At 38.9% G+C, this 19,920-nt stretch overlaps 1 protein-coding gene across 1 annotated transcript in view; it reads right to left on the reverse strand.

The window, feature by feature from the left end:
• LOC121942504 (protein diaphanous homolog 3-like) overlaps positions 1–19,920 on the reverse strand; it is a 215,845-nt gene that overhangs the window by 106,072 nt on the left and 89,853 nt on the right. The window contains 5 exon segments of the mRNA XM_042485728.1: positions 3,381–3,510; positions 6,740–6,979; positions 11,171–11,272; positions 15,279–15,373; positions 17,616–17,711. Coding sequence (XP_042341662.1) covers positions 3,381–3,510; positions 6,740–6,979; positions 11,171–11,272; positions 15,279–15,373; positions 17,616–17,711 — 663 coding nt within the window.

Genomic DNA, 19,920 nt, shown 5'->3' on the forward strand with positions numbered 1-19,920 from the left:
GCTGCCTATGGCAATATGAACAAAAAAACATGACAGTTTCTCCTCTGACCATCCAGTCCCTCGCTGTTTGTCTGTGACCTTTACCAGATAGCAGATACACTGGCCAGACCAGTGTGTGAGTGTTTGTGCGCAGAGTTGAAAATCAGCGGGGGCAAAGGGCAAAAATGCTCCAAAAAAATCTCAAAATGCCTCTGAAAACTGTGATCAAGGTGTAAAAAGTGTATATATATTGACTTATTTAGGCCAATGTCCTTAACCTTCATTAAGTCAATATCTTATTGTCATTCAGTTAATTCACTTCCCACTTTAGTTCTTAACAAATGCAGAAACAGCGCTGTCGTTAACGCTCACGTACACATGTTGCTGTTAAGACACCTGCCAGAGGCACTAGGCAATCCTGCACCTGCAGTGAAGTTGGCCGCTGCGATAGTGGGTACATACCTCGTTAAAAAAGCTCCAACTGTTACCTCAGAAAGCAACCCAAACGCCAGGCTGCCACCAATGCCACCCCAAGCAAATAAGGCTGCAGAGAATGTTGCCGGCTCTACAATTGAAAACTGGAAAATACTCTGTCTTGGTGTTGATGTGTTCTGTAAAGTATGCAGGGACATCCATCCAAACATAGCCTTTGACAGCTAAAAGCTAATCTGCAACTATGAGAAAACTAGCAAGCAAACTAGCAAGCAAGCATCATTCATTTGTGTGGGGTGGGCAATATTACCTCCATCACTAAAGATTTTAAAATGTCCCCCCGCCTGTTCAGAGCCAATATTAGCACAAGATTAAAAAAAAAAAAATTGATAAGTCTTTACTATTCCAAAGTTTTCGTTGTTTAATACATCAGAGCCAGTCAGGAATATTTAGTCGACATCTGACTAAAAGAAAGTGATAAGTAAAATAGGCTACATCACATATGAGGCAAACACTGCAAAAGTGTAAGCATCAAATGAGAAAGAGATTGCCGTGTGACCTGAATAATAACCTTCAAGTGAGAGAGACCCAGTGTGTAGCCTGACAGTGGTTGTTACACTGTGTGTTTACGTTACAATGCTGTCGCTACTGTTAATGTTACAGCCAACATGTGCATCTTGTTGGTGTCTAAATGGAATGATCAGCGGTGTAATCAGTGCTGTTGACTACGGGCTCATGTATGTTATATATGGAGATGGAGAGGCACAGAGCCTTCTGTCCATACTCTGCATTCATTCTTTCATTTTGTCCATATTTGTGTATGTTTTCTGAGAGCTTTCGGATACGGACGATACAAGGCAATGTGGCATATTTCAAGAAAGATATGATCCCAGGAGACGACATAGACATTTAAACAATGGCGGAATGTATCTAATCGGTATATATATCAAAATATATAGTAATATATAAAGAAAATAGTGAAAAGTATTCTCTGTCCACATATATATAATGGCCACACAAACCTAAAGGGACAGAGTGTAACAAGTTGACAATTTTGTCTGACTATCAGACAACAATCAGGCAACAATTCATCTATAAAATAATCCATTTAACAAGCATGATGGCTATTAAGAGCTTATTAAAATCCTAAATTGTTAAATGTGTCCTGCTGTCTTTCATATATGCAGATGGTATTCCATGCTTTTTTTTTTACTCATGTTGGCACAAGGTGGTGATTACTGTAGGCAGTTTAACCCTGTGTCTTTTTACATTAAAAACAGCAAGTTTATGCACTGATTACTCTTCTTTGAAAGTGCCTCCAAAGTGCTGTAAAAGCCCCAGTTTTTTAGACAGGTGGGGCAAAATCTGCCACCCAAATATTGTCTCTTCATTTCTTACATTATTTCTGTGCATGTGTGTTTGTGTGTTTGTGTGTATGTGTGCTTGTGTGCTTGTGTGCATGCCTGTGCATCAAATTAAACAGGAAAACAGTCAATTTGTGTTAAAGCCCAGAAACTTAAACTGCATTTAAACAGTCTTCATCTGAGCAGTAGACATGACCTGAAGTGTTCTCTTGAAAAATAAACCTATAACTCTTGTAAATGTGCTACAGCGAAAGATTAATGCTAGTATCAAACAGCAGTGCAGATGAGCAGAGTGTAGCATAGATCAAACGCTAAACTGGTGAAATACAACGCGTGTTTACAGAATCAACAAGCATCTAATCCCACAATAATCCCCAGAGTGTTACAAAAGTAAAAGAGTAAAACTCAAAGTAAAACAAAGGAATAAAGAAGATGAATGTTCCATTTCTGTCTAGGTAAGAACATTGTCTGGGTAGTCCATTATGTTTATGCATTAAGCTCTCCAAATCACATCCTTTTAAAAGCCTGGGTCTCTTATTACTGCCAGAACAAAGCCAAAACAAGCAATTCAAAAAGGGAAATCTAAAATCAATTATTTAGAATTTGTGTTAAAAGGATATAATGTGATATAACTGATTTTTTTCACTGACTGAATCTCCTGTCATGCTGGATGTTACCACTGTGTTGGGGTGCAGTGATTTTAAATCCCTAAGATAACGTTGCAGAAGCTCAGGTAAAAGATTTTTCAGGACAATGGTGGGTCTCCAGAGTTAAAGTTGTGTGATTTGAAATGCCGCAATGTTAACAGCTGATAAAGTTTATGATATCAGTAGTTTATATGCCTGGACAACCCACACAGCTCATTATTTTTTCATTAGGCTCACCTTTCCCATCATTTACAGCTGTCGTTGTCCATGCCATCAGTATTGTTTATGTCAGGCAATGCTGCTTAATGGCCACCATCAAACAAGAGGCCAAAGCGTTCTTTCTAAAGATCTAAAATATTATTCAGTTTTCAGTTTTAATAGCGTGCCCTCAGTTGCCTAAACAACACTGATGACATAACAAGCTTTTTTCATTTAACTCAAAGCTAAAGAGGCTGTTGTCTTTCAGTTCCAGACAGTTTGTCAAAGATAGCTGCGAAACAGAGAAGAAAAAAGTATCTTGATGATATGCTTTCTGTCTGCTCATAGACAAGTCCAACTACTTTATTGCTAATTTTGCATTTGTGAAGCATAAGCAAAGCTGTCGATTTGACGGGGTGTGGATGAAACTTCCTGTGCACTGGGTGAGCAAAGGAACTTAAGTTGACACCAGCGGGAATCCAAAACAGCAGCAATAATCACACTGTGATATCGCCTCAGAGAAAGTAGGAGGCAGACGTAGTGTTAAAATTATCAAGTAGCAGCGTGGTTGTTACTTGATAATAAGAGTAGTGATCCTTGCATGCTTTAAAAAGCATCGCAATAAATAATGTGCAGTACCTTGGTAAACAGCAATGTCTTTTGTTTTCCTGTCACATCATATTAAATCTGTCTGTTTTTAGAACACCTAATAAACATGCAGAACTGCTCAGTGTGCACGTGTGACGGGTAACGATATTACCTCTGCTAGACCGGTCCACATGCTCCAGGTCTTCAACAAATTTAAGCACGTCTGGAAATTCTTCCTCACATACTTGCGCCAGGAAGTGGAGTAATGTGGTCTTTTGGTCTGCTGACTTGGTGTCCTTTAACTGTAGTAAAACACATATAAACAAACATGTAAAGCTACATACAAAGATCTATGGAAGTCTCAATACACTATAAACAAACAGATTCTATAGCCTGGGCAATAAAACCGCTCTGATTGGGGACAAGCTGATTGCATATTTGTTACTTAGTTAAGACCTTAGACTCCATTGTCACTTAAAGAAGTATTTTACATAAGTAGGTCATCTATTCAGTAAAAAGACAAATACGTTTGAAATCAGTGCTACGTGGCCTGAGAAAACTTAATGACCTAATGTAAGTATCTTGTCCTACAACAATATTGCAGCCAGTTGGTAAAAAATAAAATAAAAAATAATTCAAAAAAGATTGGTTATTGCAGTGAAACAGAGCGTTTAAATATGCTTCTGAAGACATTTTAGGAGAGAAATGGGCAACGCAGTAATAAAATCTTGGTTCATATTTGATCAGCCTAGTTTACCTTTTGATCTCAGTGTTTTCAGCCTCTGTTTTCACAATACAGAAAAGAGTATGACACCCACTAAGGGCTTATTTCTACTTACTCTACATCAGAAAATAAATACGTCTGATTCAAACATTGTAAATTCCACTGCCCTCATACTTTCTTATGTCCTTCATGATGGTGTAAATACAGCCAATAGTTAGCACTAGAACACAGAGTGAAAAGTTTCACAAAACAACAAATCAGGCGATGGTGGAGGGGGTCTCAATAGCGTACCTTTTAAAGGAGGCAATGTTGCAGACGGCGGTGCTCTGTGAGGCCATTAAATACATTGTGACGTGGGTGGACAATTTTTTTCCCCATATTATCAAACCGTTCTGTTTCTCCATTTTTAAAATGTCTTTGTCATCTTCTGCGATCTTATCTCGATTGAAATATGCGTTACACAGGTTTTAGAAAAACGTGCAGAAGAAAGGACTAAATGAATAAAGAGCACAGGCAGAAGATCTTCATCCTATTCATATCCTACTCTTTACAAACTCTTGTATTACAGCCAAATAATGCACTAAAAAAATGTTCCATATAAAAACTTTTAGGTGCAAAATAGGTGATACAGTAACATCATCTTGGTTCTGATCCAAGTTTGTCATGACTTTGAGAGAAAAAAGAGAAAAGGGCATCTCTTTTGATGCACTTTTATACTTTTTGTGCTCATAGTGATGGGCATACAACACCTCACTGTTATGATACAAAGCTGGTTAAAAATCAGCCAAGTATGCCTTTAAAATGTCACAAGCTAACTGTAACCTTATAATTAGTGGAGAGATGTGTTGTGTCTGTGTTTGGTTGACAGCAGCTGGCAGGCATTTACTGATTTTTTTTATTTGGCTTTTGCCTTTTTATTTCATGGGACAGATTAAGCATGAAGGTGGGGGGAGTCGAACTTGGGGCCGCTGCAGTGAGGACACAGCCTCTGTACATGGCGCACCAGCTCTGTCAGGTGAGCTACCGAGCCCCCCCCTCCGTAAAATTAATGTAAAACTAGGTATGCCATCATGAGACCAAAAAATAAAGAATATCAATAAATCCCTTTAGATGGAGAACACAGGACAAACAACTTACGGAAAAGATAATACACTGTAAGACACAAAAAAATAATTCCAGTTGCGAAGGTTTTCTGCAACAGTAGAGAATTGGACATTTTGTGTTCTAAAACCATATCTTCAGGATGTTGTGCACCATTGTCCTTCATTCAGCCACAGTAATATAAGCCCTTTCAGTAGCTTTAGAAATGCTGAGTGTTGTCAGAGCTACAGATGATTTCACGTCTTCTACTCATGCAGCAGACACATATTCACAATGTGATGACCTCTCCTGCGCTTTGTGCCTCTCTCTCCCTCCCCTGCATGCAACAATTTTTCAATTTCTCTGATAAATTTCCATCATCGCTCTTTTACAGTCTAATTCCAAGATGTCTCTCAGTATCCCCGCCAAACATCCCTCCTGTGGAGTGCGTCGCTGCGTATCTCTTTAGGTGATCTATTGGTAGACAGCAGTGTACTCAGCCCTGCTGGGTTTAATCATGTTTGTATTATCTCCTCTAATCAAACATTCTCATCTCTCTTTTCATTTCTGTTTTCCTTTTTTTTTTTTTTTTTTTAGAGCTTCAAGTGCTCGCTCACAAAAGGTCCATCTCTGGATTTAGATGGATGGTAATCATAGTTGACAATGTAAACATTTAGCATTTTCCAGTTGGGCTGGGTGCAATTTTCCTGTGCTTTGGAGTGTGCCGTGGAATTAAGTTGTCAAACTCAGGGGCAGGCACAAAGGTGATGTCTTCCTCTGTATATCCTGCCGCTGACATCGACTCACACCTTGGTCCCATGACATATGAGCGTGAAGATAAGCAAACACACACACTGGAACAGAAGCGTTACAAATGCGGTAAACACAAAACATATTCCTTCGTAGACTTTTATTAATTGACTATATTAGTGTCACGCTAATGAAAGTAATCCATCATAAGTGTATGAATCCATGTTTGGGTACGCGCATGTACTGGTGTTTATATGATCATAAGCACCTTAGTCTAACAGGGCAGAGAGGTAGCAGTGATGAATGGCTGCGGTGGTTGTTACTGTGGAAACTGCAGTGACTGTGCCAACAGCTGTAATGTAACCACCGGAGGAGTCTCCTACTCCAGGATTACACTCTGTTCTCACCATCACTATCATACAGGAAAACCTGCTGCTTTATCTTCACGCCATATAAAATCCAAAGCTATAGGTGTTTGCTTTGTCTCTTCCCAAGGAAGCGTGGGTAACCTGCAGGGTATGAGAACTTTGAAAGACATACTAGCCACAGCCTCAGTTATCTATTTAGAGCAGGAGAATGAGAATAAAGTACTCCCTGGGTTTGGCAGCTTTGATAGATGCCAGCAGATAGAAGTAAAAAACTCTCTTGTGAGGCTGATAATGTTCAATCAAAGAGTTTGAAACAACAGCAGCCACTTTAGATCTGAAAGCCGATAGGGCTCAGCAGAGGTTCAGTTTGTGTCTGGTCTTCATATCAAACCTAGACTTATTGTGTTCATTGTAGCTTTAAAAAGTACACTATTGCTGCTATTATGGATCAGCTGCACACACACTGTGCAAAATCTACAGGAAAGGTTTCTGTTCTGAGCGTTTTACTTGAACGTGCGTCGTTCATATTGAACCACAACCACTGGAGGGATAAAGGATCACATACTGCATGTGAACAGTTAATGGTAAGTTCAGTATTTCAAACCTCACCTTGCAGAGGGAACTGAGGTCGAAGCCATATGACTGGGCGTTTCGAGAGCCTGCATTCATGTAATTCCCCAGCAGGAGCACCAGTTCCAGCAAGCGACCAAAGGAGCGGCTCTTCCTGACCTCATCGCAGGCAGCGTTTACAGCCAAGATATCTGGACGAAGGTTGTTTACCTGCTCCTCAAACTGCAGCCGGAAGAGGATGTGGCTGAGGCGAGGGCGTAGCCGCTTCACACTGCTCATCTAGGAACGAAGATGGAGGAAAAACAAGAAAGAAAGGAGAAAAGAAAGATATGAAAAACAGAGTAAAGCAACAGAGGAGAAAAAAAAGGAGTGGCGAACAAAGTCAGAGAACATAGTCAAACTTAAAATAACTACAATCACACTTTTGGCACACTCTCACATTCAGCCCATCTAATTTAAAATACATTTCTGCAACCGGCATGTTGGAAAGTGTTGCTAGGCAGTAGTAATAGATGCTGGCACTGATTTGATTTGGGACCCAGGTCTGGTAAGTTAATTGTGGAGTTAGTGTCCATATAGGGCAGGCAGCAGAGGGGGTGGAATATACAATAGGCTGCCTTGGATTACCACTCTCACACAATTAGAGAAAATTGGAAAATATTGCATTGGGCCCAGGGCCTGGCCACAGCAGTGACTGTGTATGTGTGTGGGGTGGTGGGGAGGGGCGCAGGTTCCAATTGTCTGTTTCACACAACAGCTGGCTGTGCGGTTTGATGTCCTCCATCAAGGGTTTAATTATAGCTACTGTAATGTTATCAAATGACTATTTCAGTCGATGAGTGAGTGGGCATGTGAGTGTGTTAGTGTGTGCATGCGTGTACTGTGTGAGAGAAAAAGGGAGAGAGGTAACAGGGCAGGAGAAGACTGTGACAAAATTAAGAAGTAGCAAGGTGCACGTGAGCCACACATGATGCTGAAACGGAGCCGGGAGACGGGATAAATTATGCGATAAGGATAATGTAGCCCTGAGAAAATAATCAGAGGAAGAAGAAAGAGAGCAAGAGGGGGCCTTCAGAGTGTATTAGAGCAGCTAGAGATGGGTCAGCTTTCGTTTCTGCCAGTCTGGTTCAGTGTTCGAGCTTAAACCAGTTTGATTTTACTCAAACTGGCTAAACCTGGCACACTTTGCCAAATTTAAAGTTAGCCTTCATCAGTACCATGTGTTGACAGCATCGCATTTGTAATAAAGGCCCTTGCAATTTACTGCCAAGGCTAGCACCAGCAACATGAAGGAGATCACATTTCAGTAGAGGGAGGGTGCAGAGCAGTGCATGTTGCGTTTGTTTTCTAGAATGTTCCGTTTTTTTGGGGTGACAAGACATTACATGGCAGGAAACTAACTTGCACCAATAAGTCAATATTTAGCATGCATTTAACATTCAAGGTTCTGTTTATTTATTTGTTTGTTTTCCACTGAGCCACCAGCCGCCTGTTTTGGCATCTTTTAAATGCCTGTGTGTCCCTTTGTTTCATCTCTTTCTAAAGTCAGACGTTTTTTTGGGCACGTGAACGCAGCACAGCAGGTGGCGCTCTCCATGAGTTCCTATTTTTCCTCAGCAGCAGTTTGTCACTTGCGGGGTGATTAATTGATCTGTTGATCTGTACATAACTGATCAGATCACAAAGATGGATAAGAGGAGCTGTTTGTAAGTGGAGGTAAGCTTTAGACTCAGCAGAATGACTAGTTACGTTTCACTTTCAATGCACCTGATGCTCTGCTGCACTATCTCTGCCCCAAGTGTGCCATAAATAACCCAACAGTATTCCACTAGCACTCCTAATAACCAGTCCAGCTCCAAAAATCTGTTTGTGGCGGCCCGCCACAAATGAATGAATGTGATGAAGACGCTGTGATGTAACAGAAATGCAAATTAAATGCATTCAGTGTTGACAGAGAGCTCGAGTGTTTCACAATGTAACATTTGACTATAATAGTCATGATGCTTGATTGTTGGTGTCATTATGTTTCACTAAGGAGCAGCTGCTGAGTCAAGTGTGACCATACTGGTAAAATTCAGTATCCTGGTCTAGTTGGTGGTTGGCTTAATATCACACTGATCTGAAAATTAAAATAATTGCACAACCCATTGTGCAGCTGTTTCTATAATTGTAACCAAGGGTAATGAATAAAACCAAGTTGCAAACTGCCATTTTTGCAACGCAGGGGAGTGTGTTCCAACATAACAAAATGGTCTACAAAGAAGAATCTATGGTATTTTACTGAGTCATAATACAGTAACATGGTTGGATGGCGAAGAGAAAAAGACAATTCTATTTTTCTACTGAAGATTTCTCTCATGCTATCAAGAGTGTTAACAGTGAGTTTAAAATTGATGCACCATACAGTGTAAAAAGAAATTAATGTGAGTAAATATTTTGGCAACTCGAAATAACTGTCCTTGTGAAGTGTCAACAACCATTTAAATCCTAGATGAAAGACTTTAATTCAAAGACGTGCCAGGCATAAGGACTGTGACTACAGTTTAATCACCAGGATGCACAGGGTACAGAGTACAGTAATAACAGCTATTGTTCCACATAACTATGACTAGAGCAACATACATTAAAATATGCTTTAATCAAATTACACGAGGATGCATGGAAATAAATACTCTTTTGGGAAGATCTAGATTTTTTTTTTTTACTTTCTGACTTCTTGTTCCAAAGACACGTTTAATGTATTCATGTGGCAGCTGAACAAAAACAATGACTTCACTAACCTAGTGTCCAGGGCATTGACTTCTCACAATGCAATCATATCTAATCCTACTATACACTACTTTACCCCAGGTAAGTTTCAAATCAAATATGTGAGTGGCGGACATGGAAAACAGAAAAGATAAAATGCATGTGTTTGCACAATGGTAAATTAAAAATTCCCTTTGAACCTGAGCTTTTCTGATAGGTGAAAGCACGCAGGCCTCCTTGCACCCACGCAGGCACAGCAGTGAAACAACATTATATATACAGGTTCTTCTTTGTTCTATGTGTCCCTGATGAACTATACACAACAGCTGAGCGTGCTCTATTTTTCACCCCCCCTTTCCCAACCAATCAACCGCTCAGTCGCTGCATTTTCATTCAGTGATAAGACTCTCTTTCATGGCTGTTTATCAAACAGGTGGGTGCATGGGGCAAAAGAGGAAGAATTTTTTTTTTTGTCAGTATCTTGGTTGCTAGGCAAAAAACATAATATACACAAGAAGTGCTAACACTCCTCATGCATAATTCTGAATAAACCTTCTTTGAAAAGTCTTTAAGACAACGATGCAGACATAATTAGGCGGCAGCGCTGCTCTTTAATGTGCATAAATTAGTGCGGCAGTCAACAGGTGTCTTGTCTTTCCTCTCAAGGCTTAAAAAGATAGAATTTAAAAAAGCTTGGGATTAGGATATTCATATGAAAGTGCTCCACTTGTGTTTGTGTGTGTGTGTGTGTGTGTGTGTGTGTGTGTGTGTGTGTGTGTTCATAAGAAAAAGAAAGAAAGAGAGGAATATGATGCAAATACAAAACAAGTTTACATTTTATAACATTAACATAGTAATAAATCAATTTTATAAAACTGTGTATGCATAATTATATTCTGTTAAACCACGTAAAGGCATACTATGCAGATTGTCAGTTACTGTTTGTTAACACACTCACCAGCAAAAGTGAGAGTAAAAGCCAACCCCAGATTCAGTCTCATTTGGCATTTCGCCTGGCTATATTTGCATTGTTTGGCGCTGTGTCTCTTGGATGCCCGCTGCTTATGGTCTGGCACCTAGTTGCTACTTTTTTATAAAGCCCTGACCTCACCTGAGCGCTGTGGCTGTACAAGCCAATAAATGTCCTAACCACAGAAAACAAGTGGAAAATAAGAAAATACAGACAGAGGGTAGTGTCTCTGTAGAAAAATACACCGCCACACGCTGAGAGTGGGTCATGAGTGATAATTGAGAGGGATAACATTGGCATGACACATTGTTTTTTAGGAAAATCCTGCACAGTAGAACTTAAACTATAATAGTGCACCTAGGGGAGAGTATTGTGTTGGAGGTCCTGCAACAATAACAGTACTACAACATTTTGTGATGTACATCACATGTTGTTAGGGCCATAAGAAGGTGGTGTTTTTACAAATATCCTCAAACAATATAGTGACAACATTTTTGGATATTAAGGACATTTTGGCTTGTGCTCACTTCTTCAAAGGGCTGTTTGAGGGTTAAGACTTGGTTTTGGTTCAGGTTAGAATAAGGTTTGGGATAAGGTTAGGGTAGGGTTTTGGGCTAGGCATTTAGTGATGGTAAGGGGTTAGTGTAATGGGCTAGGGAATGCATTATTTCAATAATGGTCTATACAAAGACAGAAGAAAAAGTGTGTGAGTGTGTGTGTGTGTGTGTGTGTGTGTGTGTGTGTGTACTCACCACAACCCCAAACTGCTCAGGCTCTGACAAATTTGTGTACTCATTTTTAAACTTGGCTAAGGCATTCAGCTGCTCTTGCTCTGGCAGGTGCTTCACAAGATTCTACAAAAAACAGATAGGAAGAGAAAGAGTGACAAGCACCACGGATGAAAGCAGAGCAGAAAAAAACAACCTTTATGCATTTATTCAAAAATAGCCTTGAGATGGTGATGTCATGATGCCTGACTGTGGTTGCAGCGGTATACCAGTTCAGTTTCAAGGTATACCATGGTTTGAAAATTGACAGTCATCATACCATAAACATTTGCTTACTGTAAACAATATGTCTGGTTGGAGAACCTCAGCTTTGTTTCAATGACTTTCACAATGAAGACTTTGCACATAATTTCATTAAAAAAATGTTTTAAGGTTTAATTATAACAATAAATCACTTGTTTAACTGGAAAAACCTTCTGTTTTCATTCCTTTAAGGGTAATTGTCACTGATGAGAATAAATAATTCTGTAATAAAGCAACACCGCAACATTTTCTGAGATAGTTATCATACCTTGAAAATCTCTTACCGTTGCACCATATGCCTGATACACTTTATTATATTAATCTTAGTGAGTATACTGTTGTATCCTTCACACTGTTTCAGTGTCTTAACTATGTACAAAATGTACAAGTCTCCAAAAATTTAGACATTTGCCCTCAACGGACTGGCTACATCTGGCCCTCGACAGCAATATGGTTGCCCACAGTCCATGCCTGCTGAGCAACTTGGTCTTTTCTTTGAATTTAATTTAGAAAGAGCCCTAAGGCCACCACATTCTACGGTTCTTCTTTATAAATCTAACCTACTGCTTTTCCATTGGCTCTGTGTTTTGAGTGTCAGCCCCATTGATGAGTTTCAGTGAAAATGAAGTTTTGTAACTGCAATAAAATGTCTTTTATTATCAAACAGAAGACTATATCCTCAGGTCTATTTATATGTATAAAGACAATTGAAAGTGATTGTGTTGTTTTAGACAGCCAAAAGGAATACATGCTAAATTATTTAAACCATGAAGATTACATTCCCTTCTCCTCTGAATTCAACAGCCATCTCAACAAATACTGCCACTATGGAGGTAAACATGTTGGTCTGATGCAAATTGGGTTGAAAATCTGTTCAAGGTGCTTGGAATCAGAACAAATATTGCCACTTTTATTACTTAAGTTTAATGGAATTTGCCTTAATGACTATTAATTATGTTTTCACTTTGTAATTAACAAGTATTACAAACAAATACATACAAATAAATTATTTAAAATGTACATCCGTGGACCAGATTTGTTTTTGTGTATTTGTGCTTACTCAAACCTACCCTGACCAATCAGTTATTTAATCTGAAACCATTAAATGCATTAATCAACATCTGGTGCACAAATCGCCATTAACCTATCGACCATTTCAAAATTTGGCTGAACAAATGTACATGCTATGCTTACAGTTTACTCGTGCCTTTTATTCAAGCCATTTGCATGACTGTTATTCCTTATTTGCCTGACTGCCCTGTAGGTCAACAGATGGCCTCCAGCTTGTAGAAAATACTGCTGCCAAAGGTACTGACACATACTAGAAAACTGCAGCACATTTCCCCACAATAGCCTCCCTGCATTGGCTACCTGTGTCCCTCAGAATTGATTTTAAAGTTTCATCACTTGTTTGCCACATCCTACACTCTTGACCTTTTCTGTATTTCCACTCCTGTTAGTAGCCTAGTCTGCCAACCAGTTGCTGCTGACTGCTCCGAGGGCCAAGTTGGAGACAGAGGGCAGCAGGGCATTTGCTGCCAGGGCTCAAAACCTCTATGACAGCCTTCCATTTGAAAACAGGTAACAAAATCAGTGCCCTCTTACAAAATTATAAGAAAAACTTTTTTCAACAAATTGACTTTAAATCAGATTGACCATTACTCTTTATTCTTATTAATTAGATTTTTAGAACAAATCATAAAACTTAAAAGCCTAGTCCCAATTAGATACCCGGTCTCTTTTACTAGCCCAGTGTGGCGACACATTTTGACAAATAAAGGACTGTCTCAATTAGAAGCCTGATCTGGTTACCATGCAGGTCATTTTCACTGAAGTTCTTTGGATGTATAAAACTGGGTTGTTGGTTACCTGCTGGAGATAATCTAAATAAGGCACTTAGATAACACATAAAAATAAAAAAAGTTGAATCTTTTGTCAATATGGACATACTGCACACAATGTTAGCTTGGTAAGATTCTCTACAATTCAATCATTTTTTTGTTTTACTGAAACCATGTGAGGGCCAAAGAAGCTTGTATGACTGGCAGAGTAAAAAAAAAAGGTTAGTAGATGTGGAAACTTTCTTTTTTTAAGACACTTCCAGAATGGTTAACACTTCCAGAATGGACTTCTCATTTTTATTTTTTGCACCACTTTTACACTCTGTGGACTTGACGCATCTATGAACAATACATGGACTTTGGGGTGGTCATTATGGGGACCATAAATAAAATGATTAATGTATTTTGATGTATTGATGAATGAAATGTGATTTCTGGTGTTTAGCTTGCCAACCGCATTTCTGTTTAATTGTTATGTTTGAATTTGTTTTATTTCACTGGAAAAGTCAACCGGAGCCTGGTAATAAATTCAGCTTTAAGTTAATGCAGCCGAATTCCCCGTGCATGCTTTACAAAGCTGTGTGTCGGTAACTCCTCACCTAATCTCAGATGGCTAAAGAACAGACTTTGAATAGCCACTTCAATTACCTTCTTCACGTGGCTTAAAAAAAATAAATAAAAAAAAGAACAGCCAATCAGCTAAGCAACAGTTTTATGTGAAAGACATAAAAAGCTCATCCCATACAGACACTTGTCCCAAATATAAGCCTGTTGAGTTCAGTGATTTAAGCAAATAATAGCCTGGGCTGTTCATTGAAATTTTACAGTATTTCCTCTTTCTTAAATCTTGTATGTATGTTCTCATTATTTTCTCATAGGAATTCCTTGTTGATTGTACCACAAAATAAAATACAGTAAATTATAATAGAATGAAGCCAGAATCACCGCTTCCTGATTTTCTGCCTCTGTGAACTAGTTACTGTTTACAACCATGTCTGTGAAAACATAAATGCTTCACACACACTTCCCCCCAGGCAGCCCAGATCTATACAGTCAGCACCCAAGATTAGCGTCACCAATTCAGTATCTGACCAAGTATCTCCCCTTCTGCACCTAAGATATGGCATTCAGTAATTGCCGGAAAAGTGTTTTTACAAATTATAATGTCACAATTGACCTTTGATCTTTTGGATATAAATTATCATCACGTAATTATTATATACTATTAGAAATGTGTGTTAAGGTTTGTCAGAATTGGCATATGAACTCTTGAATTATGGCCAAAAAATCATCTTTTGTGAGGTCAAAGTGACCTTGACCTTTGACCACCTAAATCTTATCAGTTCAACACTGAGTCAGAGTGGATGTTTGTGCTAAATTTGAGGAAATCTCCTCAAGGTGTTTATGAGATATTGCACTCACAAGAGTGGGACCTACAGATGGACACCCCAGAAACATAATGCATAAAATTATTGATTAAAATAAAAAAAAAACATTTAAAACTGACGGTAATTGTGAAATAAAAATATTAACAATCCAAAAGACAGTCATATTAGTACCCTAAGCCAACAGGGGTAAGTTGCTGCACGTCGTCCATCTTTATATACAGTCTATAGAAGAAAGCAGAACGCTTTTGACACCAAAATCTTGTCTGTTGCCTCCAGATTGTGCATACAGTTACAGACATCTATTTATAGAGATCAAATCAACACCTGTTGTGTAGTAGGCTTTACAGACGTCAGATAGTTCAGCCTCAGACTACATGCCTTTTCAAGGTGGACAACTAATCACAGAAAATAGACAAGAGTTGGGGCAAAAGCAAGCATGCTTCCAGTCTAAAGGTAAAGAGTTAAACAATGTAGGCTGAGCTAGTTTCCATATAGCCAGGTAGGTGCACATCTAAATTAGAGTGGGAAATCATCTAATAATGTCACACAAGTAATTAAAGCTCTTAACATATTTACAACTTCATGCAAAACTTGCCCTACCTGGATCATAGGTTCAGTGAGTTGCTCCTCATCCACCTCCACAATCATCCGACGGATTTCCTGATAAGGCATACGGAAGGAACCCAGAAAGATGGCTACAAAGACACAAACACAAAAGATTCACTAAAAAACATTTATTATACAAATCAATAACAGGTTAAAAAAATGAAATAAAACATAAAGAATGGTGTGAAATAAGAAAAAAATAGCTCAAGGACACACCAGGGACATGAAGTAGGAAGCAAAGAGATGTACAATTAAAGATACATCACTTCATGAGTCAGCCAGTCATAAAACTGTTTTAGCAAAAGTGATTTGAAAAATTACACTGGTTTAGCAAGCATGAAATCATCAAGCGAGTGTTACCACCAGGGACTGAATGGCAAATGCCTTGTCAAGATAAGTCATTAGTCTAGCCAACGTGGTACCATCAGAAATACCCCGACAGTTAAAAGATGTGTGAACAAGCTGTGGAGCCAGATCATGCAGAACTTCAAAGATTATTTGGGATATCTGAAGGTAAAACTGTGGTGACGTGGGTGTCATTTAATATCCTAGCTTCTAAACGTTTTGTGTTTGATCAAGTCTGGTGTAAAGAGAGCTACAAAAATCAAGTTGACATGATATACAGTAGAACCAGGAATAACGCTCCAAAACATATGATGAAAACAGGCTTTTTTCCAATGCCATTTTCAGATTTTACAGCACATCACTGTCTACAATTACTCTCTAATGTCCGTAGAGGGACAAAGAAAAGTTATTTTAAATTCAATGCCAACAACTTCAAAAAACTATATAGAGCCTCATTCCCACTGCATAAATTAACGCTAATACCTGCCAATATCTGGCTTTTTAATGCATTGTGAAAATGTAGATTGGCATTCACAAGTGCGTCAAATGACTCGCCTTCGGCTCTGAACTATATTAATGGAAACACAACATCTGGTACTTGTGCTAATTTAGGCTCCTTAATCAGTGAGGTGCAATGATGTGCCACCACTGAATACTGTCCATTTACACCTAAGCAGCGCTAAAACGATCAATCAAAATTAGTCTATACCAAGTTTAAAAGAGAGACTGTTTAAGTTAGAAAAGGTAACCATAAAGTTTTCACCTCCAGCATGGCCCCCATTCATGCTGCTTTCTAATGTTTAACTCTTTGCCAGCCTGTCTGCGGCGTCTAACATGACACACCAAAAAATAAATAAATAAAAAAGAAACACACCCACACAGAAAGGCACACTCTTTTGCTCCAAAGCAGTGCACACTGCTCTGCTTCTCTAGCAATGGGAGAACACTCTATTGTCTATGATTTATCTGTGTTTAAAAAACCTGCATGCATATGCTAATTTTGGTGCACAGAGGTTACAGCTAATATTATGTTTCATATCAGCATTTCAATATAAAATTGAAAAAATAACAACAAACAGATCAATAAAATGCAAAACATAATAACAAATTTGAGTTGCCAGTATTCAGTGGATTAACTCAAAGGAGGTCTGGCTGACTAACAAGCCTTTTGTCTCCTTTTAACCCATGTCAAAATGTGATAAAAGTAAGCTCTGTAGCTTTATTGCTACAATTAAACACTAACTCCTTACATGGAATAAATCTGCATCCTTATGGTGACGTTATTATCAGTCAAGCAACAGAATTAAAACCCCACATACTAATTTTCATCATCAAATCAAAGCTTTTAGACCTCTTTACCTCCTATGGTGGAACACATAAACCTCCTACTCCGACTTTTTTTTTTTTTTTCCTCTTCGCTCTATAATTTCCGCTGCATGATTTATCACTGTTACTGGGCTGATTAGTCTCATTTTCTTTTAATACATGAAACAAAGGTCACAGCTCCCCCTTGATCTGAGCCAATGAGGTGCTAAGATCTGGGAGTGCTTAAGAGATCAGCCGGATCCTCATTAATGCCTGGCGCTTTTAAAACGGTCATTTTAAGACAAAGCATGCGTGTGGGTGTGAGTGAGTGTGTCAGTGAGAGACAGTGTTTTTTCTCCTGTCTTTTTTTTATTATTAATGGGTGCTTAACATTGATAATTAGCTCCATGTGCGTGTGTGGACATGAGTCACAGGGAGCGATGGCCAGGTGTTATTTTTTCTGTAGCAACAAGCGAAGACGCTTCTCATTCCAGGCCAAAATCGTCTATAGGGACCACTTTATAACATAAGAAGAACATATAATCAGGGATACAGGAGGTGACTTATGTGAGATAAAGGGAAAAGTGGGTGCAAAGTCTTTTGTGATGAGCCTTGGACAAGACACGTGCAGAAATCCAGTCCTTGGGAGGACGAGTGGGCTGAAAGGGCACAAATACTTACATAGATTCTGAGCGATCTTAGGATCGAGCACCTTGAGCTCTTTAATTCTCTTCTTTATGGATTTCTTATCCTCCAGATCCTCCTCTTCTTTTTTGGCTGATGAAGACAGAAACATAAAGTTATTGCCAACACACAAGGGTAAAATTTACACAAATGCGTGCACTTGCTGTATTGCTGACATGTGTATGGTACACACAAATTCTGATACAGTGAGATTATGAGATTTACATATATTTTTCAGGGTCTAGGTACAAGGTAAGGACTTGAGGAAGTGACAGAAATGTAAAGATTGTCTAGTTTTGATTTATTTATTGAACTGTTATACAGAAGTCATTTTACATATTTTAAATCCAACCACAAACATGATTTCGGTGTCTTTTTTTGTTTGTGTGTTTACATATATTTCCAAACAAACAATGTCACAGTCCACCATGACAGAATAATTTGCTGCTAGGGAAGCATGGAGAAGGGGATTATGGGAAAGTGTTGTGATCACACCACAGACAGATTGAGGTATGGGTGAGCCGTGGCTGTTCCATAAACACAATGTTGCACATACGGTAATCAGGTTACAGGTGAAGGTAAGTCTGTTCTGGGTCACATGGAGCCAGGTAGATGGGATTGTGATGGTGCTTTTGTTAGATGGGAGAAGCATCGTGAGGTCTGGATTACAAACAATACCAAAAAAAAAAAAAAAAACCCTCACAGATACACACATGCACACACACACACAGCCCTCTTGAGCCACACTCACAAAGAGGAGTTCAGGGTTGGTTTTAATTATTTAAGACACCAGATTAAGAGAACAAAATGTGCATCCCAGGAGTATGCTGGGTAATTGTGTGTGGTGAGGAGAGGAGAGGAGAGGAGAGGAGAGGAGAGGAGAGGAGAGGAGAGGAGAGGAGAGGAGAGGAAAAGAATGGAAAGGACAGGAAATGAGAAAGGTTAATCCACAGGGAAGGTATGTCTACTGTTCCACGTTGGTCTTCTTTCATCAGGGATCCTGTATCTAATTAAAAAATGAAGAGATACACTGGGAGCTCCGACAGAAAAAGAATGTTTGCATGTCCACAAACATGCACACCTACAGTACAGCCCCATTGCACACAGAGCTACACAAACACAGCCACACACTGAGCTACCCTTGGACTTACGTGGCTCCTCTGTTGGTACACTCTCTTCACAGTCTTTCAATGTGTGAGAGAGGGGAAAACGCAAAGGACAGACGAGGAGGACAATGGAAAATGTGTCCCATGGAAAAGAGAGAGAGGGGAGAGAATGGAAAGATAAAAATACATTTTCACTAGGCTGCACCCTGCCCACTGCAGCGTGAAACACGAAGAGACTCAACTAAGGAAAGACCAAATATGCTATGAAAACTTAAATGAAAAACGGCTGAATATATAAACAAGTAGAAAGTGACTTGATCAAATAGAAAACTGGAGAAAAAGGCCATTTAACTGAACATTTAACAACTAAGTTTATTTAAAATGATCCTGTCTTGGTTCACAACTACAAACACATAACAAACAGACATGCATGAAGTATTTTTAATCTTGTAGAGGCAGGGTGGGGGTTTCTGGCACAACTTCACTTACTACACAGGTGCAGAGAGAAGAAAAACAGACCAAAAGAGGTTGAAGCTCCAGCAACACTTGTAGTTTTTAGAAGAGCTTAATTGCAAGACCAATGTGGTTTGTTTTGTGGCTGGGTGGCAAGCTGAAATGACCTGGTGTTGCAAAAAAACTGTATTTTTTATCTTGGTCAAGATCAGAGCTGATATAATCAGTCAATAAATTTATGGGGCTAAAGAAACGTCTTTGGCTGGTTGTTTAGACAAAAGAAGCACCGTGAATATGTCACTTTTGAGAAACTGTAATGGGCCATTTTCCTATTTTCTGACATTTTACAGATCAAACAATTCAACTAATTATCTAGCAAGTGATTGTCAGATGAGCTAATTTGAAACGAATGGTGTTGTTAGGTATGCATTGAAAAAAAATTGGGCAAATGCTGAAGTTTAAAAGAGAAACTGGTCAATAGCTGATACTGATGTTTTTATCCCCTAATTTTGTGCCAAGGAAAGAAATAAAAAGGCACTATAAAAATAAAAAAGTAAACCGTTTTAAAGTCATTCAGTCCTCCATTTCAAGGTTGTTTCATACAAATGTATGAAACAACCTTAAATATAACCCTAATTCTTTGAAAAAAAGGCTTCAAATGTAATTTTACTGCATGTATCATAATGCCCTTTCTAATATCTATTTTATGTTACTGTGAAAACATTGACAAATTTCTCTTTCAA

The sequence above is a fragment of the Plectropomus leopardus genome, chromosome 1 (genome assembly GCF_008729295.1).
Source record: "Plectropomus leopardus isolate mb chromosome 1, YSFRI_Pleo_2.0, whole genome shotgun sequence".
NCBI lineage: Eukaryota > Metazoa > Chordata > Actinopteri > Perciformes > Serranidae > Plectropomus > Plectropomus leopardus.